Source organism: Cnephaeus nilssonii, assembly GCF_951640355.1.
Source record: "Cnephaeus nilssonii genome assembly, chromosome: 18".
Taxonomy (NCBI): Eukaryota; Metazoa; Chordata; class Mammalia; order Chiroptera; family Vespertilionidae; genus Cnephaeus; species Cnephaeus nilssonii.
Genome location: NC_137089.1, coordinates 29,837,833 through 29,863,259, shown reverse-complemented (window position 1 = coordinate 29,863,259; position 25,427 = coordinate 29,837,833). Strand labels below are relative to the sequence as shown.

General features: G+C 39.5%; 2 protein-coding genes across 7 annotated transcripts in view; one reads left to right on the top strand and one right to left on the bottom strand.

The window, feature by feature from the left end:
• The window catches only part of TGS1 (trimethylguanosine synthase 1), a gene marked incomplete at its 3' end in the record, with an annotated part of 32,159 nt that extends 14,694 nt beyond the window's left edge, over window positions 1-17,465 (bottom strand). For 3 of the 4 annotated variants that reach the window (XM_079795980.1, XM_079795982.1, XM_079795983.1), the window contains exons 1-9: window positions 17,208-17,465; window positions 14,101-14,165; window positions 12,974-13,146; window positions 11,793-12,609; window positions 9,403-9,532; window positions 7,377-7,463; window positions 5,846-6,020; window positions 3,775-4,081; window positions 1,523-1,678 (exon numbers count right to left, since the gene is read on the bottom strand). In XM_079795980.1, the coding sequence (XP_079652106.1) occupies window positions 1,523-1,678; window positions 3,775-4,081; window positions 5,846-6,020; window positions 7,377-7,463; window positions 9,403-9,532; window positions 11,793-12,609; window positions 12,974-13,146; window positions 14,101-14,165; window positions 17,208-17,311 (2,014 nt within the window). In that variant the 5' untranslated portion in view covers window positions 17,312-17,465. The remainder of the gene's footprint in view (window positions 1-1,522; window positions 1,679-3,774; window positions 4,082-5,845; window positions 6,021-7,376; window positions 7,464-9,402; window positions 9,533-11,792; window positions 12,610-12,973; window positions 13,147-14,100; window positions 14,166-17,207) is intronic. The other variant, XM_079795981.1, reaches the window with a different exon arrangement.
• Window positions 17,466-17,515: 50 nt separating this feature from the next.
• The window catches only part of TMEM68 (transmembrane protein 68), a 39,906-nt gene continuing 31,994 nt past the window's right edge, over window positions 17,516-25,427 (top strand). Inside the window, exons 1-2 of one of the 3 annotated variants that reach the window (XM_079796094.1) lie at window positions 17,516-17,696; window positions 21,028-21,201. The gene's annotated coding sequence lies outside the window, so the exon portion shown is untranslated. The remainder of the gene's footprint in view (window positions 17,697-21,027; window positions 21,202-25,427) is intronic. The other 2 variants (XM_079796093.1, XM_079796095.1) reach the window with 2 other exon arrangements.

Genomic DNA, 25,427 nt, shown 5'->3' with positions numbered 1-25,427 from the left:
TGGAAAATGTAAAGTCAGCCATACTAATAGGCCAACTACCAAAATTCCACAGAGTTTCCCAATGACTTCATTCCTAATGGGGAACCCATGAACCAGACTTGTACTGGACATTTTGGAAAAATTCAAACATTTCTAAAGGGCCAGGAAAAGCAAGAAGCTGACAGCAAAAGGCCGCAAAGCTGTAGGAATAGCAGAACCCTCATAGTTTTCAGAAATGAGGTCCCATGTCCCATGACCACTCCAGAGGGAAGAGGATAATACCCTCTTTCTTTCACAATAGGAGAAATTCGCATTTTTTTAAAAATATATTTTATTGATTTTTCACAGAGAGGAAGAGAGAGGGACAGAGAGCTAGAAACATCGACGAGAGAGAAACATCGATCAGCTGCCTCCTGCACACCTCCCACTGGGGACGTGCCCGCAACCAAGGCACACGCCCCTGACCGGAATCGAACCTGGGACCCTTGAGTCCACAGGCCGACGCTCTATCCACTGAGCCAAACCGGTCTCGGCAGAAATTCGCATTTTTAAGGAAGATATTTCCCTGAACAAAATGATGCACCAATTCTCCTGTTTCTTTTCTTTAGCAAAACTTTAAATGGCTCCTCATTGCTGGAATAATAAAAATATCAACTACTTTTACAGAATTAAAAGCTTTTATCTAGCCATATTTCTCCTAACAAACTCCTCTGCACTTTTTAAAATATGTAATTTTTTTTGTAAATAATTACAAGAGGTTCACAGACCCCTGAAATTCCACCAGTGATCAAGAATTCCTGATTTTGACAGTTAATGAACACCTAATTTAAGTAGTTCTAAAATGAAAATAAACATCAATTTTCAGAACTGAGTTAAGTAAGCTGTTCAAAGTAAGGGCAGGAAAACTTGAAAAAGAATTCAAAGTTTCCAGTGTCAATTCATTACAATACATGTTTCTGCACTAGATATTTCTTCATCAGATGTTCTGCTTAATAATCTACCAATTCCTAAATATAGATTAAACCTGAGTCTGAAGTTTTAAAAACACACATATACCCAAATTGAGACATTGTAGACATTAACTGGCTGTTATTCTTTGGAAAACATCAAATTCCTGAAAGATAAAAAAAGGCCAAGCAACTATTCCAGATTAAAGAAAATCAAAGAAACATTAAACTAACTGCAATACACGACTCTATGTTGGAAGGAAAAAAAATGCTATAAAGGACATTAGTTAGAATAATGGATAAAACTGGAGTATGGACTGTAGATTACAATTCTGTAACAATGTTAAATTTATAACTTTACCACTGTCACATAAACATATCCTTTGTTCTTAGAAAATACACACTCAAGTATTAAGGAATAGGGGCAACTGGATCAGAAACACACACACAAACAAAATGATAAAGCAAATGTGGCAAAAGGTTAAGAAACATCTGAGTCTGGGTAAAGGGGATATAGAAATTTCCTGCTACTCCTACAACTTTTCTATAAGTTTAAAATTATTTCAAATTAAAGTTCAAAATTATATATACTTTACCTTTGTCCAATTTAATTCCATCATCAAAACGGGAGAAGAGCCGGTACCTCTGGGCCCAGTATTTTGCCAGCTCAGGAACAGCAGCTATTTCAGGAGGCAGACTGATTACCTTCCTGTTCTTGTTTTTCTTTTTCTTCTTCTTCTTTTTAATTTCAGCTACAATAAAAGAATATAAAGAATAGAGATGCATACTATGAAAAAAGGAAATCACAGGTGAATTTATCTAAAAGTGCAGCCACATCAAATAATCATAATGTGGGACTGAACTCCAGAACATGTGTGCAATCACACACTTGGAGAAGCAGGAGGGTACAATGGAAAGAGCACTGACGTTAGATTACAGCCTCTCGTTTGCTACTTACTGGCTTCCCACGCTTGGACCACTCTCAAAGCGCCAACTTTTAATTTCTCAAAAGGAATAAATGACTGAGTAGTATTATACCTATTTGCTTCACAGGATTGTTAGGAGATACTATACTATTACAGGGATATAAGCTATTACTTCTGTTAGGTAAGACTCTGCTTCATTGGTGAATTATAGAAATCCAAACATTTCCCTTCCCTTCTTTAAAATAAAATTTCCCAAGGACCAATTAACTCCAACTCTCAGCTAGATCCATCCTCTGAACCCAGCCATGACCTAGAAGTCATAGTGCCTCTGAGAAATTGAAACAGGAGTCACTAGCTCCACTTAGTATAAAAATATCTCGTTCAGAGCCTGACTTTTTCTTAAACAATTTTTGCTTATTTGGTTTCAGTTCTGAGATTAGGAGTGTTTTCATAGCTAAATATAATGACAAAAAGTGATGTTGACAAATAAAGCTCTATCACATCTGAATGGTCCTCAAAGATGGGACCATGTCTTACTATAGTCATCTGATCACTGCAAGTAGCTAATGGTCTCATCAACAGCAAAGTGCAGCAAGCTTCTCAAGAGAGGGAACACTAACATTTTGAGTGAACAAACCTTATTGTGCAATATTAAGTAATCCAAAGTACCAAATGCCAAAACTCCCCAGGTCATTTAACAACCACCGTCTTCCAAATGCCCCTGAGATGGTGGTATCATCCCAGGTGAAAACTAACAACATTGTGACAAGTGTGATAGGGAATTAGCGCGGCGTGGGAAAATGGGATTTAGGAGTCAGACAACTTGGTACTGAGTCCTCATTATGCCACTTATGGCTATGTGACCTCAAACAAATTTCTTAATTTCTCTGGGCTTTATTTTTACTTTCCACATTTACAGAATGGAGCTAATTCCACCTACTTCATTGGGTACTTTACAGATTAAATGAGAATAAGGCACGTGAAAGCATTTCAGAAATCTGCACTTGCCACATGAACACCAGTTGTACATTAAAAAAGTTGTGCAAAAAAGTTGCTTAATAAAAAAATTTAACTACCTTAAGTATGCTGTTTAGAAAGTCAAGGATGTGACAGTTATCACAGATCCATTATCTCCCCTCCCCCCACTCAAAACAAGATTCAAATTAGCTATTTACAAAATTAAAGAAAACAGGGTCACTAGCTCCATTCAACAGAAAAAAAATCTCATTTCATTCCTAAGAAAGAAATCATCACAATAAATTTAACTGTTTCATTAGGCAAGTCTAAAGTAACTCATCTATAAAACAGTATTATTTCAAATATAAATTTTTACCTGATAAAGCCCCAATGTAACACTAAATACAATTATTATCTTTTAAATTATAAAAGAACATTTGCTTAAAATAAATTCAAATAGTACAAAAGAGCATAAAGTAAAAATGCTACTCTGTTCTCCACTCATTATAGTGAACTACTGTAAATGCTTTATGTCAACGCACCATCCAAAAACAAATTACCACTATGCACAACCGCTACAAAAATAACAAAATAAAAAAGAATGATCAAAACAAAAACCAGGGCAATACTAAATTTCAATAGGGATAAAATGGTCTGGCCACCTATAGGCCATGGGACAGAGTGTAGTGGCAGATACCAACCTGAATGGCATAGACAGAGGTACTCAACACAGTTTTGCCATATGCTTCATCTTTGATTTTACCATGCCTGTTCAGTCAAGAGGGAAATGAACTCTGGGTGCCAAACCATAGCCATTAGCACATTTACTTAACATGCCTTCTCTCAACTTAAAAATAAATAGCAGTGAATCCTTAGGTATAGATGACTCATAAGTGAAAACTAGGGAAAAACATTTAAAAAATATATGTAAACCCACCAGCAATTTGAAGCATATTTACTCTTACCTTCAGTTTCCACCTGAAGAGAATCTGGTATATCCTGAGCAACACAATCCTCCTTATCTGTGACAGCTGCTACGGTGCTGTCCCCTTCATTTATTTCTGTCTCAAGTTCACCAGCTGAAGATAAGGCATGACCCTCTGCAGGCTCTGGATTGCTCATCTCCAGTGGCTTATCCTCTTTGGTAACAGATACTCCCTGTTCCTCAGAATCACTGCTTGTGCAATCGTCTTGCACATCGTCATGAGAAACTGACTCCTGTGATGCTTCCTCATCCATTGGTTCGTTAACCCATTTTAGAAATTTTTCTACCTGAAATTGTAAGATGTTAACAGGCATGAACCAACTCCAATTACACAGAATATTTCTACCTGCTTTACCATTTGTGACCTGATTGACAAGCCGCACCACAATTATTAGCTCTGGTAAGTACACTGCATCATACAGCTAATGTGAGCAAGTAATACCAAGCTAATTGCATTTTCTTGTCTGGACATACCATAACCTTATTAAAGACTTCTTTAAAATGAAGAAAATATCAGATCACACACAAGACTATGATCTTTCTATAATCCATTAACATTAAGAGGATAAAGTTGAGCTTTTACAATAGCTTTCCATAAAGGCTTCTAACAATATAACTGTACTATGTGACGTTACCATTACAAATGTACCTACCTATTGTTGAGTCACTAATTTTAGTTTTTCTGCAAGACCCAGGCTATTATCTATGTTAAGTGGTCCTCAGCAACAAAGATGAACTCTAAAAAGGTTTTGTGTCTATAAGAATAAAGGCAGTGCTATCTTGGAAAGGATGCAAACTGCCTTTTACTGAAGCAGTAGAGTCAGTAAAATGATTCCTATAAATTAAGTTTCTTCTATGAAATGTTAACAAGGTTTAAGGTCAGATGACATATACTTTCTTGTTAACTTCTGTAACAAAAACATTCTTCATAACAGATCTTCATGACCTTCCTGTAAGTTAGGAAATTAGAACAAGAGTCATGGACAGAAGATGGGCATAGACAACGACCCAGAATCTTCCTTTGAGAGGACTGTGCCTGTACATCAATCAGGTATCTAAGGACACAACAGCCCCTCCCCCACCCCCGAGGGTAAAACTTAGCAGTTAGGTTTCTGCTTTTCATCTACAGATGCATACTGTATATGGGGGCTATCACATCTAATACATTAAAAAATTCCTATAGGATCAATTGAGCCGATACTGGAAATCTGTTCCAGACATAACTAGGGTCAGTAAAATATTAAAATATCACCAGCAGCCAAACAATCTGAAATACATAAAAAATAAAACCAGCTATAAAATTGTAGTATGTTTTGGAAGAATACAGAAGTTAAGAAGGGTAATGTACAGTAGGGAAAAAACAAATATATGGGGTCTGAGATTTTGTTCTGTTGACTTAAAAGAACTGCTGGAGATGTGGCTGATACAAGGTTCTGCTCAATAGAAAGTGTTTCTTTTTTTTTCCCCTTTTTTCTATAATGGGTAAGAACCAATCATCAAAACCAAGCAAAAGCAATTTTAATTACTTTTGTTTTCCAGGTAGTTGGACGACAAGTACAGCAAAGTCCAAGACAGGGGATATGACTATTCTAGTTAACAATATGAATCACCAGATTAGCCTTGAGTCTCATGTCATTAGGATGAACTTGTTAGCACAAAGTTTAATTGATCACATTTAGGTGACCTCAAAATTAAGGATTACTATAAAAGTTGTATCAGACACTGGACTTCTGGGGTCCTACTTAGCCTAAAACAGATGAGCAATTTCCACTGTCTGTTAGTACATACACAAGGCAATTTTATCTATTTATCTTCCCAGACTCTCTCTACTACTTTGTAGCTTTCAAAACATCCCCTTTTCATATTACCCCCAACTTAATCTTTTCCAAATTTATTTCACACAATACATGTCTTTAGAAAGCAAGTAGAAAAGAACCTCAGGTGCCCTTATATCTGGTAGAAACAGGGTTCCCATTTGAAAACAAAAATGTTAAGAGCCAAGCTCACAAAATGAAATTCCATCTGTAAATAAAAACAAAATCTATACATACCTTACTCAAAGTTTTGCTTTTCTTAAAACATGTTTTTTCTGTGTCTTCAGTAAAGAAAGTGTGTTTATTTTTCAAATTTATTTGTCTTCTCATGTCCAAGAACTTTGACTTATACTTCACATTCTTCTGTAGATATCTGACCCGTCTATGACTGAAATGTGAAATTCCACCATATCTGGGACCAAATCAAAAGAAGTGGACTCAAATATTAAGTTTTATGAGTTTGTTTCTTTATATGAAAAGAAAAGAAAACTAACAACTTTCACTATTTTTCTATTAGCAGCCACTACTGTAATTTCATTTTCCTAAATATGAAATAAAGTTTAAAATGCAGTTTAAGGTAGAGTTTTGTATGTATGTTAATTCTCAAGTAAATGTGAAACACCAAAGTTGGAAATATCAACAGATTTAAGTAGAGCAGAAAGCAGAACCTACACAGTATAATGTAATAAAGAAATAGCAAAATGGTTAGGTCTTTAGTGTGCTTTAACTACTCAGTTCAGTCTTCATGTCATAGGCAATAAACTCTTCAATTTCCTTATATTTAATGCTTGGGCCTTTAATCCCAGGGAACATTAATACTTTCTGTACACAAAAGTTCAAAGCAGCTTTATTTGTAATAACGAAATACCACACATAATCCAAATGTCTTTCAATAGGTAATGGTTCAACAAACTATGATACATCCATATAATGGCATACTACTTAGCAATAAGAAGGAATGAACTATTAGTTTAGCTGCGGTACTTCAAAGGCATAAAGTAGGCCTTAGGAAGCAACCTGGCTATACATACAGGATGATCGATTAAACACAAGGCCCTAATGGAAGGACTAGGTAAATGTACTGATAAAGCAGGCTGTTGATGGCACATTATTTAGGGGAAAAAAGCAAGCTGCAGATTATGTATTGGATGATTTTTTTTTGTTTTATAAAAAGGGAGTAATGTGTGTATATGTACATAACCATAAAGACATACATGAAAAATTAGGAAGGATATACGCCAACTATTACATTATCTCTGGGGAATGATTTGAAGAAAAGTTTCACTCTTACTTGTTACTTCTGTTTTGTTTTGAGTTTTAGTGCTTTCACAGTAAAAAAGAAAAATGGTTACTGCAGATTGGAACTTTTCATGGCATGTTTGCTACACACTTCAGATGTACACACAGTTATGTGAGACACTAGGTGAAGAGAGCCATGCTTAGAATCTCAAGAGCTGGGCTTCAACTCATTCTCTCCAAGAAATGATGTGATCGTGACTGAGTCAAAATCTGCAAGCTGCAGTTACTGTATTTATAAATTGGAATAACAACACTGGATTGCTTTGAAGTGCAACTGAGTTAATACATGTGACTACATCAAAGGTATGGTGATGACTATAATTCTTACAAGCAAGAAAGGCTAGTGTTTTAACTGCAACATCTCAAATGATATAAGCTACATACTCATTATTAGCTATTGAATATCAGAGAGCTTTAAGATAACTGAAGTGGTTAAGATTTAAGGACAACAGCATTTATGTATAATTACTTTTGTCCGGAGCCATGGTTGAATCCTAGAAGGGAACCATTGTCATCAAAGTCTGAATCTGGATTTTCATCGATGTCCAGCTCATGGCTAAACAAATAAACAAAAGGTGATAAGCCATTATCTCCAGAGCCCACCCGTTCAGGCAAATATCAAAAGCACATATAGTCAACCTATGCAAACTTTCCCTTTACAACTATCGACCATAATTCACAAAGGAAGTAATGTATGTATATATACAGTCATAAAGTAGGTCTTAGGAAAACAGGAAAAACAGTATTTTAATCAGGATTTTCCAAATGAGAAAAAGTACCAAGCAGTATTTGGAACACAGTAATAAGCACTCAAAACTTAAACCCTGTCAAGTAATTATCTCTATTCCTGAACATGCTATCTTTCCATTTTCCTTTGAAAAAATACCAGTTAAAAGCTGCAGCCTTAAACTAATCTCCTAGAGTGTTTTCTCCAGAGGTTTTTCTGAAAAACAAACAAGGAAACATTTGAAAAATATCAACCCAACCAAAAAATTACAAAAGAAAAAAAAATATTGTTAAGAAGAATCAGGTTGTGATACAAGTGGTATTAAGTAACTCAGGATCATCCATTTATGGGAGATAATTCTAATACTCCCTACTAACTGAGCAACAGTAATGGCGAGAGATTATTCTTACAAATGAAATTATGCTCACTGAATATTTATGGAGGACCTATTAGGTTCTAGGAATATAAGTACATACAGTCTGCCTTCAGGAACTAGCAAGAGCTAATGGAGGAATTAACATGCAATGTCTACCATGTAGAAGGAACAAAGAGAGGTATGCTTTTATGTACTAAGTTGTTGAGCCTCTAAAGCGTGCTCACTGTTTTTCTAGAAACTATATGGAACACAGAAGTCTTATGTGGAGCACTTCATATCCTGTCATAGGAATGAAATGTGCCCAGCTAACATCCAAATTCTGTAATGTCCATCCTTTTCTTGTATTTCACAGCATTGGTATTTGACCATGTTTTACCTGACATTATTCTCTACTTGTTTAATTACATGTATCAGTGGTACACTAGAAACAGTCCTGTCTTCGAAGAAGATGGACTGGGCTCTAGTTTTGGAGCTGGCATTATCTCTACCTAACTCTGGGCAAAGTATTTATCTTTGTCGTAGTATTCCTATCGATATAGAATGAGAGCACTAGATTTGATGTATCTGAGGAGCATTTTAGCAATAAAATCCTATAATTATTCCCAGACTTTTGGGAAAAACATTAGAAATTCCTCAGAAAGATAGACTGTACCTACTTATATATTACTAGTTAATAGCTACCATTCATTGATAGCTACTAATATATTAGTACTAGAGGCCCAGGGATCAGGCCTAAACCGGCAGTCGAACATCCCTTTCACAATCCTGGATCGCTGGCTCCTAATCGCTCCCCTGCCTGCCTGCCTGGTCACCCCTAACTGCCCGCCCCTGCCGACCTGATTGCCCCTCACTACCTCTGTGTGCCTGCCTGATTGCCCCTAACTGACCCCCCATGCCGGCCTGGTTGCCCCATGCAGCCTGCTGTTCAGTCGTTTGGTCGTCCCTCTCTAATCGCCCCCTGCCGGCCTGGTCGCCCCACGCAGCCTGCTTGTTCAGTCGTTTGGTTGTCCCTCGCTAACCCCCCTGTTGGCCTGGTCACCCCATGCAGCCTGCTTTTTCAGTCGTTTGGTCATCCCTCACTAACCCCCTGCTGGCCTGGTCGTAGGCAGCCATCTTGTGAGGGTGTGACAGTCAATTTGCATATCACCTCTTTATTATATAGGGTATTATATGCTAGTTCCAGCTTCCCAATGATCTCACAGAAGAGGCATCAGTTCTACTTTATAGCTAAGAAATTGTGGCAGAATTGAAGAGGCAGAGTTGGGATTTGACCATGCTCCAAAGCCCAGGGTCTTGTCTCTTCTCCTCCCAGTGCTGAAATGTCACAGTACTTGATAACTACTCACTAGTGGAGAGAGTGGCTTATGCTAACACATTCTAGAAAGAAGGTACCATGCAACTTGCCTCCTCTTGAGTTTGCTTGGCTTATGTTCAGATGGATCTTCTTCACTCTCATCTCCATCCATCTTGTTGGGAGGTGGTCTTTCTTGAATTGTGTCTGCTTCTGAAGACTTCTGTGAATCTAAAGAGGCAGATTATTACTGTGGATGTCTCCCCTTGGTTTGACAACTCTCATGCCATTTACAAAGGCAATCAAAATATTTCAGTGCCTTTTCTGCAATGAACTGTGCATGTATATAAGACACCTATTCTGTGTATCTATATGCAGGATCTGAACATAAAAAAAATTGGAGCTATGTCTATTAATGTTTAAAAGTTTCCATGATTTAGCTACTTAAAAAGTGAACAAAAACTACTTTTTCCTGACAGCTATCTAACTCTACACAAATTATTCCACAAAGTTACCTTTGTCATAGCTATTAGCTATCACATTTTGATGAAATTTTAATCTAAATGACTCTAAAGATGTCATGATCACATTGATTAAAAAGTGCTCTTTCTTAAGAAGTAAATACATTTAATTGTCTCTAACATAGCTCTTAAAGTAATAATGGAGGTAACAAAGACAAACACCACCACTTAAAAAGAGTATAACTTTTTGTGGCTCCAACTGAGGTACATGACTGTCCTTGTTCTCTATTTCTTCAGACTGGAACAAAGTAGGTGGGTGAGAATAGAAGTGGAGAGGTATCTGCAATGTAGACAGTGGGAAGCTTTGACTATGTGGGGACAGACTATTTCAGGAGAACACCCAACCACAAACAGTAGAAAACATAAAAAAATGCAATATGCAGGGTAGGGCAAAAGTAGGTTTACAATTGTGAGTACACAAAACACAGTTTATCCTTTTATTATCATTTATTAATTATTGTATTATTTTCCATATGAACAACTATAAGCCTACTTTTGCCTCACCCTGTTTACCTTATGTTTTGATCTCAAGCGAGTACCTAAAACAAATTAAAATCTAGAATTCTGTAATTAGCCCATCACACTGGAGCTAATTACAGAAATGGGCAATAGGGAACAGGTCATAGAAATGGTCAATTTATACGCACAGTTTAGGAAACAGGCAAGAGAAGGCAGAATCTGTGAGGTTTGAAGACTATCAAAGATTAATATAAGGTAATCACATAAAAAGGATTACAACAGCAAAATCGAAAGGAATGAGAATATTGCACTAAAGTTAAGCTCCATTTCAAGAGTACAGAGAAAAGAAATCGATCAATCAATAGGGTTGTTGAGTAACTCTCAACTAGATGAAGATCAGTGACCTGGGATGAACAAAGCAGGTCATATAGGAGTAAGTATGAGAAGGAAATCCCTACGAACCAGACTTTTTTGGTATCAAACATCAAGGATGCCAAGATAACCCAAAAGTTATAAAAATTTCCATTTTCTCGGTGCCATCAATTGGTAGTACCCTGCTCCCTAGGCAAGAGCATTCTTATCCACCTTATTGTACCTTTTTTTAAACACACTTCTTTTACTGCTTTCTTTAGTCCTTAGAGTAGCACCAGTCTGCATGATGATGAATTTTTTTTTATAATCACTTAGGCAGGAATCAACCAAGTTCCATATCCTGAATATTTTATGAGAGTCCTGAAATCAACCCTTCTAGTTATAAATTAACATCATGCCCTGTTTAAATTATCTTTCTAGCAAGACTTCATTGTCCCAACTGAATCCCAGATATGACTCTCATTCAGATTGGCCTAATGTCAAACATGTGCTCTCAACCACTCTTTAACATGCCTTAGAAACTCATTTGCTCTAGAGAAACTTGGACATTCCAAGCTCACTCTAAATTAAGAGTTCTAATTTAATTAGAAAGGAATTTCCAAGTTTTAATTCACTGGCCACCAGGTATAAGAGAAAGGAATGATACTTTTGAGAACTCTCTGAAAATATTCTTTTTTATTTATATAAAAGGGTAATGACTTTTATTTATATAAAAGGGTAATAAACAACTTTTATTTATATAAAAGGGATATAAAAATAAGATGTACTGAATAATTTCAGTACACTATAAAATGTAGTTTGCACTACTTAACTCTACCATAAAGGATTAGTGTTATTTTTCTTAATAGGTTCATTTAGTTAACTGTTATTTATTTATTTATTTATTAAAATATATTTAATTGATTTTTTACACAGAAGAAGGGAGAAGGATAGAGAGTTAGAAACATTGATGAGAGAGAAACATCAATCAGCTGCCTCCTGCACACTTCTACTGGGGATGTGCCCGCAACCAAGGCACATGCTCTTGACCGGAATCGAACCTGGGACCCTTCAGTCCGCAGGCCGATGCTCTATCCACTGAGCCAAACTGGTTAGGGCATTAACTGTTATTTAGTAGGATAAATCTTGGTCAGTCTTACCTTGAGCTGGTTGATTTGCGCTGTTCCCTGACAAGTTGCTTTCCCTGGCTCCTCCATTACATGGTTCCCTTTGGCCTGAAGAAGGGCATTCTCTTCTGCTGTTAACTTCACTTAGCCACTGATGGCCATCAGAACTTACAGACGACTCTAACTGGCTCTCTTCTAGTTCCCCTGAATGCAGACATATATTACTAATTCCATCAAGTAGTTCATTATGATCTTTTTCACTTGAATTAGAGCTTTTACAATCTATTGATGAAGATGGAAAAGAAAGTAAGTCTGCTTTCATGCAATTTTCATCTTTCTCGTTGTCAACTTCTGTTTTAGACCCACACATACTTGTACCACAGTTTTGTGAGGCATCAAAAGTCCAACCCTGAGCTTCCCAATACTTAAATTGTTCCAGATAATACCAATAAAGTTGACTATAATGTTGTTCCCATTCTTCCTTGGTATCAGGAACGTTCCAAGGTTCGGAACACAGTGTTTGATCTGAATGTTTTTCTTGCCAGCTTTGCCATAGTAGTCCTCCACCATATTCATTCCAGTACTTTTCCCATTTCTCTGTAATTTCTAGCTTTGGCGATAATGTATTTTCAATAGAAAGGCTTTCAGTTTCAATGTCTTTTTTGGGTTGAAGTTGACGTGTTCTGGTATTCTCATCCTGTTCAACTGAAGATGGATCATCTGAGGCCAAAATGTCATCTTCTTCATATTCTTGTCTCCAAGATTCTCTTATCATCTCATCTAAGTACTTCTTTTGATGTTTTTTCTTTTTCTTTTTAATTTTAATTTTATTTCTAGTATTCATAGACACCTGCATAAGATAAATAACTTGAATACAAAATCCACTTCATAAACTAAAAGAGAAAGTAGAACCCAAATCTATTTTGACATTAAATTAAACAAAATAGCCTCAATCTCTGCGCTCCCCCACCCTGCCTCCCACTACCATTACCCTGGGCTTTTAGTTACACAAACAATTGAATCTTACTACCCAAGTTCCCAAGAGAAGAAAATCACATGTGGGACACATCACAACTTACAGTTTTGGTTAATTTATAAATAGGTACATTAAAAAAGAGATGGAGTGCTCTAATTAATAAATGCATTAGATTTGGGATAAAAAAAATCCCACGTGATTTTACAGAGAAAACTAATAAATAAAAGTGAATACTTACCTCAAAATTCTTATGTGCAGACATCCCACCAAATTGAAGCGGCAGTCCCATACTTCTCATGAGTTCAGTCTCAGAATCAAGTTCACTTTCATCTAGGTCTATGCCTTTGCTATCACATGATTCTTTACTGTCATGGAAATTACAACTTTCCTCCTCTTCTGTAGCTTGGTCTCCTGTAGATAGCATTTGTTAATGTTAGAAAAAATTTAGATGCAGGTTTTATTATCATTTTAATGAAGAAAACCTGAGACCCAGAGTTATTACATGCCTGGCCCAAAGGTGTACAATTGTTACAATTTTTAAGGGGGGGAAAAAAGGGAATTGATGGACTAGTAAAATATGGCCAACTAAGAATAAAGAGACAATTTCTAGTCTGGCTCTGCCTACCAGTATCCATTTAGCTGCCCATTCAACTTATACTTCTTGAGCATCTCCTTTGTGCTGGGCATTGTGCAAAGCACTGAGGCTATAAAAAGGAACACAGTAGAGTACCCATGAGGCAAATTATTGCATTTTGATACTCCTCTGCAATATTACTGCACTAGATCAGTGGATTTAAAAGGATGATTTGTGGAGTTATTTTAGGAGCTGCTAATAAGAGAGGTGAGTTATGGCCCCTCACGGGTACTTCAATCACAACTGGATTGTTTTGTTTCTGCATCTCCTCTATAAATATGCTTCTAGTTATCTTTGGAGTGTTCCTAACCACGTTTGGTTAGGTGCTGCCCAATTTGAATGAACGTATGCTCAAATAAAATCTGGAAAATTTTTAATATGCCTCAGTTTAGCTTTTAACAATAAAATTCTGTTTTAGAAACTATGTGTTCTCTACTTTTCAAAGCCTCAAATTTCAGGTTGCTTTTATCTAATGGCGACAATTCAGGAAGGAATGCTACATGGGACAAAGGAGGCTACCTCAACTCCATATAGGAGTTTGCTATAAGAAAATTTATGCTTTGATAGGGATTCCAGAACCATGCTATAATAAAAAATGACTATGATTACAGAATATTTTTGTCACATATTTTATGCTAAGAAATTAATACAGTATTTATAATGAATTATAATGAATATAGTGTAATGGTTAATTTTAGCAAAAAAGGATTATATAGTTTATACTGTATTACCTGCACTGTTGCCGTTGCCTTTAACATAGTAGCCTTTTAATCCCAAATTGCACAATTTTCGATCTCTGTGAAGCAAATTAAACAGTCAGTATTGAAAAAAATTAAATTATAAATTTAGAGAAGAAACAAATTCAAAGCAACATAGATTAATTAATAAAAAAGTATAGAAAATAATATGCTAATATATTTTCCTAATTTGTGATATAGAAATAATGCCTATCTCATGGGGTTATTATGAGAATTGACAGTATCTGTAAAACATTTAGTATTGTGGTAAGCATTTATAATTATAACTACTAATTATTATTTTTGTTAATCCTCACCCGTGGTTATTTTTTCCATTGAATTTTAGAGAGAATGGAAGGGAGGGAGAGAGGGTGAGAAGAGGATGAGAAAGATAGAGATATCCAGGTGAGAGAGACACATTGATTAGTTGCCTCCTGCAGGGCCAGGGTCTGAACATGCAACCAGGTTAGGGTTAGGGTTAGGGTTACCTAAGACCCTGTGGAGTGTGGGTCGGTGCCCTAACCACTAAGCCCACCGGCTAGGGCATAACTAATTATTAAAATAAGTGGTATTCTGGATATTGGGGGAAGAACCCAATCCTCCTTATGATGCACAAACAATGAAATGCTCTCTAAATTTGCTGTAAAAGGGAAGCATAAATATGGAAAGATTTGTCTGAGACATATATAAAATCCACATGCAAGCCATAGTCCATATGCAAATAGGCCAAAATATTCATTGCCTAGTAGACAAGATATTCACGGTCCGAGCAAAGGTTGTTTTGGAGACTAACATAAAAGTAAGTACTTATTTAAATATTTTAGCAAACTGAAACATAAATCAAGATAAAACAATTCAGTCTCAATGACTACAGAAGTTGTGTAGGATATACTTGTTTTGGGGAAATACACAATGAAGTATTTAGTAGTGATAGTCACATCTGCAGCTTGTTCTCAAATGGTCCAGAAAAACACTAATGATGGTGTGTGTGTGTGTGTGTGTGTGTGTGTGTGTGTGTGTGTGTTATGGAGAGTTGGTGAATCTGGGTGAAGGGAATATGGGAGTTCTTTGAACTGTTTTTGTAAGTTTGAAATTATTTCAAAATTAATCACTTAAAAAATAAATAATAAAAGCCTGCTATTTATAGCACAATCAACTTTCAACCATGCCATCATTTCAGCAAGGGAGTTAGCCTTGACCTATTCTCTTTCCTTCATTCCCTCACATCCATTCCAACCCCTTAATCTCAACAGTTTCTCTCCATTTTCCATTTCCACTGCCACCAATCTTTATCCAAGTTACCAGAATTTGTAACCTGAAAAATGATTATGTGGTTCCCCTCCTTTGAACCATCCCTCAGGTGCTGCTGATTACCCAGGGTAATCTTCAAAAATGCAAATCTGACCCATTCTTCCACAAAGTCCTCCATGTTTTTACACTGCCTATCTCACCAACTCTATCTTCTTTCTGTGCCAGTCACGTTGTTTCAGTTTCACGGGCTTTCTTGTGCTCCCTCAGGATTTTACAGTTCTGCTTGCAGGAATGCTTCCGCCCACTCAAACATACCCCCAGTTTATTTCCACTCACCCTTTAAACCTCAAGGTTAGGTTCTGGCTATCATAGCATCCTGAGCTTCCCTCCCATAGCACTTATAACTTTAACTAACTCAAGGATTATGTAACAGTTGTCTTACTATTGATCTCCTTTGCCAGTAAGTAAAGTCAAAATGTGTAAGGAAGGGCTGTGTCTTGTACCCCTGTGCCTACTAGTACCTAATACAAAGGAGCACAAAAAGCATTCATTGAATGAATATATGCATACATAAATACAAAAACAGCCATACTTTTCACATTAAATTTAACATAGTTTTCCATTTCTTTTTGGATTTTCAGATTACTTCATAAAAATACATGATCTCACTCATTTGTGGATAATAAAAAACATTATAAACTGATGAACAAAAAGATAGATACAGAGGCAGTAAAACATCAAACAGATTGTCCAATTACAGCGGGAAGGTTAGGGAGAGTTGGGGGAGATAAGAGATCAACCGAAGGACTTATATGCATGCATAGTAAGAATAACCAACGGCCCTAACTGGTTTGGCTCAGTGGATAGAGCGTCGGCCTGTGGACTGAGGGGTCCCAGGTTCGATTCTGGTCAAGGGCATGTACCTTGGTTGCGGGCACGTCCCCAGTAGGGGGTGTGCAGGAGGCAGCTGATCGATGTTTCTCTCTCATCAATGTTTCTAACTCTCTATCCCTCTCCCTTCCTCTCTGTAAAAAATCAATAAAAAAAAAAGAAAAAAAGAATAACCAACGGATGCAAAACATTGGGGGGTGAGGGCATGTATGGGAGTGGGGTGGGGGGGAGCAATGGTAAGATATGTACACATATAATACCTTAATAAAAAAATTTTAAAAATGAATGTAATTATAGTTAAACCTTTTACCTCACTAGTTATGTTTATGTGAATTGGTGCTTTAATAAATCTTAAGGTTTAAAAAAAGACGTTATCCAAAACAAATAACTTATCTTTAAACCTTTACCTTGTGATGTCATATCCACTAACGGGATTTCATTTTACACTTCACCTTCCCCCAATTTTAAAATGTCCCCTCAATTTATAAATATAAAATGACATATATCAACTACCACATTTTTTCATTACAGCCTACACAGATTTACTTATACACTTAATGGCAGAGGCCACCACTCTGTAAAGTCTGTGGATTTCCCCCCCCCCTTTTTTTTTTTTTTCATGTTTTTATTAACTTCAGAGAGAGGAGAGGGAGAGAGAGATAGAAACATCAATGAGAATCATGATGGATGGGCTGCCTTCTGCACGCCCCCTACTGGCGATGGAGCCCACCCCCGGGGCATGTGACCCGCCCGGAATGGAACCGAGACCACCAGGTTCAGAGGTCCCTGTTCAACCACCGAGCCACGCCAGGCAGGACTCCCCTTTTCCTACACCATCAGCTGGCCCAAGAGTCCAATACTCTCTCTGGCCGTGGTTCCGGGGACCCATTACAACTAGTCTGCATCACCTCCGTTTCTGGGAAACAATCGTGCCAAGGGAGAGCCAAGTTTCTACTTACTCTACGAACGCCCGGGAGCAGAGGCAAAGGATCTTATAATCCTCCTCCAGGTCTTCAATGAAGAGGAACATCTCGGCCACGTGGCTCCACTTCTCGCAGCACATTTTACCCCTCAGAGGAGACAGCCCTGCGGCACACGGGGCGGGACCGCCTCCCGGGCCTCGGCAGGGTCCTGGAGACCGAAAGGAGGCCTCCCGGCGCGCCGATGAGGTCTGAGGGGTTGGGACCGAGCCGGGGACTGCGGAGCAAGGTAGGAAGCCGCCGCCGGAAGTGGCTCCGGTGGCCGCCGGAAGGGGCGGGGCGACGGGCGGGGTCACACTCAACGCTGCCGGGGTTGTGGCTACTTTTTAGGTTTTTCCTCGCAGGGTTGCTCGCGGGAAAGTCGGCGAATCAAACTTCTTCGCTTCCTTCAGCCTCTGAGCCACCGAAGAGCCGCCGCTACTGTTCGAGGGTGAGGTCGAGCCGCCTCTCCCCTCTCCCCGCCCCGAGGTGCGTCGATCCCCGCCTTGGTCTGCCCGGGCTCCTCCCGGCCCGGCGCTCGGGCGCCGTCCGTCTCGCGGAGCTGCGAAGAGGCGAGGCCGCGCGTCTGGTCTCCCCGGGGCGCCCCGAGTCCGCGGCTGGGGCTGCGCGGGCGGGTTTGCTTGCCGCCGGCCTGGCGTTCGGCTCCGGCACTGGAGTGGCCGGGAGGGGAGGCCCTGTCTGGGCCACTACAAACGCATTCACCCCGCTCCGCCTCTCCCCCAGCGCCCGGAACCCCCCAGCTCGGCGTGCTCAGTGGTAGTGATGGGGCGAGGCGTCTCCAAGCCTCACTAGAGGCCTCGGGGCGTGCCCTGTGACTTCTCTGATTCTGGGATCTGAATCGACCTTATGGTGCATGAAAGCTCCTGGTGATCCGAGTGTGGTTGGGAGGCCGCGCGGGCAGGGAGTGGTGAAGAGGGCTCGCCTTCGACAAAGTCAGGCTTGGCATCCTGGTTTATGCCCCTTTTTACTACGCGTGTGACCCGGGCAAGCGACTTCACCTCTTTTTGAATCCTCAATTGTGATCATCTGATGATCACATCATCCACTTCTCACTCTCTCACGTTTACTATTGTACCTGCTTCCTTGGGCTGGTGAAAAAATAAAGGAAAGGACTAAATCAGACCTCACACGTGTGGTATTGATAGTTTGAGTGGGTCCATACTTTGTACGCGCCCGGCACTGTCTGGGTCCCCTCGGGTTTGCAGCCTGTGAACCAAGCCTCTGCGCTCATGCTGCTGATTACCATGAAAAAAAAATGCACGTGCGCATCATCAGGATGTAAAAACCTGGAACGCTGCTGCCAGCTGTGTCAGAAGCAGTTGGTGTTTGGTGTGGGGTATTGGTTGAGACTGCCCAGGCAGCTTCCTCGGGGAAGCATGTGGGGGCTCGAAGGCTGTTGGAGCGCTTACGACGTGGTCTGTGCTACTAATGCCTAGGTGGGTGGCATTGTCATTTCTTCCACCGGGGTGCTGCAAGCATTTTTAACATACAATAGTTAGGGGCACTGACCTCTTTTCCTTAACAGCCAACACTATAGTGCCTTGTGTGAATGAATCAAAATGACTATATAGCCGAAACCGGTTTGGCTCAGTGGATGGAGCGTCGGCCTGCGGACTGAAAGGTCCCGGGTTCGGTTCTGGTCAAGGGCATATACCTTGGTTGTGGGCACATCCCCAGGAGGGGGTGTGCAGGAGGCAGCTGGTAGATGTTTCTCTCTCATCGATGTTTCTAACTCTCTCTCCCTCTTTCTTCCTCTCTGTCAAACATCAATAAGATATATTAAAAAAAAAAAAAAAAAGATGGTCTTGCACAAAGGGTCGGGGCTGCTCTCTGACCTCCCTGTCTGGAAGGCAGAACAGCCGCCAGCCGGCAATAAAGGCTCCCTCAATTTTAATTAAAAAAAAAAAAAAGACTATACCTTTTTTTTTTTTGGTCAGATCTGCAAAAAATATAATTTTTGGTGTGCTCCAGAACTTTAGTAATTAGTTTATGTCTGCCATGAGATGAAAAAGGTTGAAAATTGCTGCTTTAGAATATATAAAAACTGAGGTAAAATCCAGACATTTAGAACATCGCTGATGTTTCGGTCCCATTTACTAGTGAATGGAAAGAGGAGATTAATTTTTAAATTAAATGTCTATTCCCATATCCTTACTGCTGCCTTACTTGGATGTTAGAGATGTGTTTATTTAGTGACTCAAGGAGGTAAGTTATAGATACAGATATCCTTATCCCCAAAATGTTGCACATCTACCACTGAGCCACGCTGGCTGGGACCACATTTTTGTTAAAGATGTGTGGCTCAGTTGGTTGAGCATCGTCCCATGCACCGAAAGGTTGCTGGTTCGATTTCCAGTTAAGGCACATGCCCAGGTTGTGACTCGATTCCCACCAGGAGGTGTGCAGGAGGCAACTGATCCATGTTTCTCTCTTCCACTTTCCCTAAAATCATTAAAAAAACATTAAAAAAGTGAAGATGTGGATGAACACAGTTCTGATCTTTCTTTTTTTATATTTGTTTATTTCAGAGAGGAAGGAAGGAGAAATAGAAACATCAATGATGAGAATCATTGATCGGCTGCTTCCTGCACGCCCCCTACTGGGGATCAAGCCCTTAACCCAGGCATGTGCCCTTGGCCGGAATCGAACCAGCTGGGACCCTTTAGTCCGCAGGCTGACGCTCTATCCACTGAGCCAAGCCCGCTAGGGCAGTTCTGATCTTTCTCTAGCTACCTGGCATTTTTTAGGTGGTGCTAACTATGTGTGAGTCATATTGTTCTAAGTGCTTTACATATGTTTTCTCATATAACCATCTATTTTGTTTACATATAGATCCTAGTGTTTACAATAGTGTCTAGCACAACCACTGCTTTGATAAATGTTTGTTGAGTAAATAAAGTAATAATCCAATTATGTAGGTCTTCTCTGGGCCACCCGCTTTCTTTTATTTTTTTTCTTTTTTAAAAAATATATTTTATTGATTTTTTATAGAGAGGAAGGGAGAGGGATAAAGAGTTAGAAATATCGATGAGAGAGAAACATCGATCAGCTGCCTCCTGCACACCCCCTACTGGGGATGTGCCCTCAACCAAGGTACATGCCCTTGACCGGAATCAAACCTGGGACCCTTGAGTCCGCAGGCCGACGCTCTATCCACCGAGCCAAACCGTTCAGGGCCACCCGCTTTCTTGTACATTATATTCTATCCCCTCTGGCCTAGCCTAGTATTGGACCCAACAGTTCTCTTCTGCATCATCCACTTCTCACTCTCTCACTGATGCATTGTCATTGGTGTTAAAAACTGCTGTATTTTCTGTCATCTTAAAACAACAGACTTGATCCGCATTGTTCTCTAGATATCCACTTGTTTCTCTGTCCCTTTCTGTAACAGTATTCCTCTGAAGAGTTGACCGTATTTGCTATCTTTCCAATTTATTCACACCCATTTTTTCTTGAACTTATTCCAGCTAACTTTCATCCCCACTGTATCAAAACATTTCTTATCAGGACTTTCCAATGCCTCTTTGTTGTAAAATCTATTGATCAATTATTCTTGGACCTCTCAGCATCATTTGAAACAGCTGAGTACTCCTTTCTTCTTGAAACACTTTTCTTACTTTCACATCCAGGACGCCACTCCTGGAAGGAGGATGCTGGTTCCTCCTTGTCTTGCCAAATTCTAAAATGTTGAGTGCCTCATGGCTCAGTCATGGAAATTCTTTTTTATTTTATATTCACTCCCTAGAGGGATATTTAGTTTCATGGTTTCCAATACTGTCTATATGTTGCCAATTCCTAGATATAGTTCTGGAGTCCCTATCTTCTGGAGTCCCTGCTGCACTCTGCGTATATCCAGCTGCCTACTTAATGTCTTCGCTCGGATGTCCAGAAGAATCTTAACATGTTCAAAACCGAATTCCAGATCTTCATCCCACCCCCAAACCTGTTCTTTCTGCACTCCCATCTCTCACAAGTAAGCTGATGATGATAGCAATATTTATTTAGTGCTTACATATTGGAAGGCACTCTTCTCAGCTTTTTAATGTACAATCTTCATAACAGTCTTATTAGGTAGGTAATGTTATTACCCCCACTTTACAAATGGAGAAACTGAGGCAGGGATATTAAGTAACTTGTCTATGTCACACAGTAAGTGGCACTGTCTCCCAGGACACAAATCCATGTTGCCCAAAAACTGTGTTGTCCTTCCAGACTTCTATTTCTCAGTCATATTCTATAACTATTCATCAGCAAATCCTCTTGGCTTTATCTTGAAAATATATCCAGAACTGGATTCTCTCTTATGACCTTCACTCTGCCACACTGTCTAAGCCTCTTTCATCACTCATCTCAGTTATTGCAGTAACTTCCTATTTGCTCCCTGTATAGTATATTCTTAACTCAGCAGTCATTTAAAACCCATTAGGCAATCTCATTCTTCTGATGTCTTCTTCATCTCCCTTAGATAACGTTCTACAAGTTCTCTCTGCCCATTTCTGACTGCTCTCCTATCATGCTTCTTTAGCCTACCTTGCTGCTCAGCAGACCACACCAAGTGTACATCCTTTGTACTTACTGTTCATTTAGTCAGGAATTCTCTTTCTAATACCCACATGGTTTGTTTCCTCACTTTCTGAGGTCTCTGCTTAAATGTACTTTTATAGAGGCCTTCCCAGACTACCTATGTAACATAGTGCCCCTCTACCCCCTTGTACGTCTTGCCTACTATAGATCTCCATATTCTTCTTACCCTGCTGTATATTTTTCTCTCTCCTCTCAATATCAGGAAGTAGCCTGAGTGATGAAAGGCTATGAAACCAACATCTGAAATATGGTTGAAAGAATTAAGGAATCTGACTAGAAAAGGGGATTTCACAGCTCATGATAGCTGTCCTGAAACTTAAGAGGTTGTCTACAGTACAGAACTAGGTCCAGTAGGGAAAAGTTACAGTGAGGAATGTATAAGATAGATCTTTTTAGTACTTCAATGGGTGGTTTTGAAGAAGGAATGGGACACCTTTTGAGTTTTCTGTTCTGGAAGGGTTTAAATTGGAATCGAGGACAACCCTTTGTGGAGGTTCTTGCACCCAGCCTGGGGGCACTATTAAAGCACTGCTGTATCTCATGCAGGTTTCCCTGTAAACTCTCACTGGATGTCTGCCTATGCCCTGTTCCTCTTTCTTTTAGTGTGTGTGTTAGTATGTGTAATAAATCAGAATGTGATTGAGGATAAGAGGTGTAGTTCGATTACCAATTTGGGTTGGGAGAGGCTTTAAAATTATAAGATTTTGCAATCCTATTAAAAATCAGAAATGAGACTAGATTATTAGGAGCAATTGTATTTCAGATCATCAAAATGATTGGTTTTTAGGCATAAGAAAAGCTTCTAACATATTTGAGAGGCTATCATAAATTTTAATTTATTAAGAACTAGAGGCCCAGTGCACGAAATTTGTACACAGGTAGGGTCCCCAGGCCTGGCCAGTGATCAGGGTTGATCGGGGCCTTCCTTCATTCTGCGCCGCCCCCTGATGGTCAGCACACATCATAGCGGGTGAACTCCCGAGGGGACAATTTGCATATTAGCCTTTTATTATATAGGATATCTAAAAGTTCTTTTTCTATTGAGGTATAATTTACCGTAACATTCATCATTATAAAATGCATACATCTCAGTGGTTTTTTAGTAAATTCACAAGGTTGTACAATCATCACTACTATTGGAACATTTTCACTATCTCCAGAAGATACCTGTTTCCATTAGCAGTCAGTTCTCATTGCTCCCTCCCCCAGCACCTGGCAACCAACCACTAATCCTTCTGTCTCTGTGGATTAGCCTGTTCTAGGTATCTATATATATAAAAGCCTAAGCGACCATTACGACTGGTCCACCAGTTGCTATGACGCACACTGACCACCAGGGGACAGATGCTCAATGCAGGAGCTGCCCCCTGGTGGTCAGTGCGCTCCCACAGCCAACCTCCCGCAGCCCCGCCCCCCAGCCAGCTGGCCCCCATTGGCCCTGGTACTAAACCATTCATAGAGACCTGATTCTGAGTCAGGATTTCATATGCAGCAGAGCAGCTCCCTCGCTGCAATCTATGGAAAGTTAGCCCTTGATACAAGGGTTTGTCTTGCTCCCGTTCTTTCCCTTCCCTGGGGCCGCCTGCCCACCATGGTGGTGGCACAGCAGTGAGGGAAGGAGGAGGGGGAGAGGTGGGGAACCATGCAGTGGCGGGGCACCGAGGGCGGGATCGGAGTCTGGCATCCGTTCTTTCCGTGCCCAGCCCGGTGACCATCACCTCCTCTCCCGACCCCGCTGGGACCTTCGGGGAACCGGGGGTGGGTGGCGTTGGATGCGGTCCCTTTCTCTGGGAGGCCAAGGGCCAGCAGCCAACCTCCCAAATCCCTACCCCCTGCCAACCTCCTGCGTCCCTTCCCCCCTCCCCGCTTCTCCGTGCACGAATTTGTGCACTGGGCCTCTAGTTTTATATAAATGGAATCATACAAAATGTGGCCCTTAGTGTGTGACTATTTTTTACTTATTATAATATTATCAAGGTTCATGCATATTGTAGCATGAGCTAGTAATTCATTACTTTTTCATACCTGAATAGTATTCTCTTATATGGTATAGCACACTTTCTTTATCTGTTCATCAGTTGATGGACGACACTTGGTTTATTTCCACTTGTTAGCTATTATGAATGATGCTGCTGTCAACATTCATATAAAGATTTTTATGTGAATATTTTCAGTCCTCTTGGATATATACCTAGGAGTAGAATTGCGGGGTCATTTGGTAACTCTGGGGTAACAGCTTTTTGAGGAGCTGTCAAACCGATTTCCACAGTGGTTGCAACATTTACATCCCACCAGCAATGTGTGAAAGTTCTAATTTCTTCACATCATCACCAACACTTGTTCTTTTCCATTTTTTAAAAATTATACCCATCCTAATGGGGAAAACTCTAATTTTAAAAAAAAATGCTTTTCTATGTTAACATTCTAAATGATCAAACACTGGTAATTATAGTGATTTAACTCTTTAGATGGATTAATTAGAATCTGACGTAAACAAAGCCCATTGTATTTTTTAAAATGTTTTACTTATTTTGAGAGAGAAACATACCGATTTGTTGTTCCACTTATTTATGCATTCATTAGTTGTTTCTTTTCTTTCTTTCTTTTTTTGTTTGTTTTGTTTTGTTAAAACTCACCTGAGGATTTTTTCCATTGATTTTTAGAGAGAGTAGAAGGGAAGGAGAGAGAGAAAAACATCCATGTGAGAGAGACACATTGATTGGTTGCCTCCCGTACATGCCATGGGGCCGAGGATCATCGATCCTGCAACTGAGGTACATGCCCTTGACCGGAATTGAACCTGTAACTCTTCAGTTTGCAGGCCTATGCTCTATCCACTAAGCCAAACCAGCGAGGGCTAGTTGTTTCTTGTATGTGCCCTGACCGGGTATCGAACCCACAACCTTGGTGTATTGGGATGATTCTCGAATCAACTGAGATACCTGGCCAGGATGAGCCCAGTCTTAATGTGTGCTGTGTTTACTTCTGTTAACATGATAGGTCCAGATTTTTCACAAATGAATGCTTACAAGGAAATTAGACTAAGTCCTTCATCTCATGAAGAACAAGTCAAAGTGCATGCCCTGCTAATAAGACAGTTAGCAAGATAATCTTGGCATAAAGACAGCGTTTAATTGCTTTTGTATCTCTGTCTCCCTCCATCTCATTTATTTCCTGCCTCATCCCCAAGGGATTTGAGATTATTTTCAGTATGATGATGTTGTATGGAATAATGATAAAATACCTCTAAGAATAGAATCAGAAAAAAATGGGAGAACATGATCATAAGGGCTAATATAAATGTATCATTGAACATCATGTTTGACCAGCTTATTATCTGGCAAATATATTGGAAAAAAAAAAAACCATGGTCAATTACAAATCTAAACTTCATACTCTTTTTTCCGAAGAAGCAAAGTTTTTCATAGCTCTGAGCTCTGAATTAAAAAAAAAAAAAGTCTCAGGTGGGAAGTAAACAACGTGTAGACAGTATATAGAGGTGTCCTCACTAAAGCATAATTGAGTGAGTATAATTTTTAATTGTGATACACTAGTGTGGGCTGTATTCATATTTGTCACACGTTTGTGCATGTCTCTTACTATTGTATGGAAATT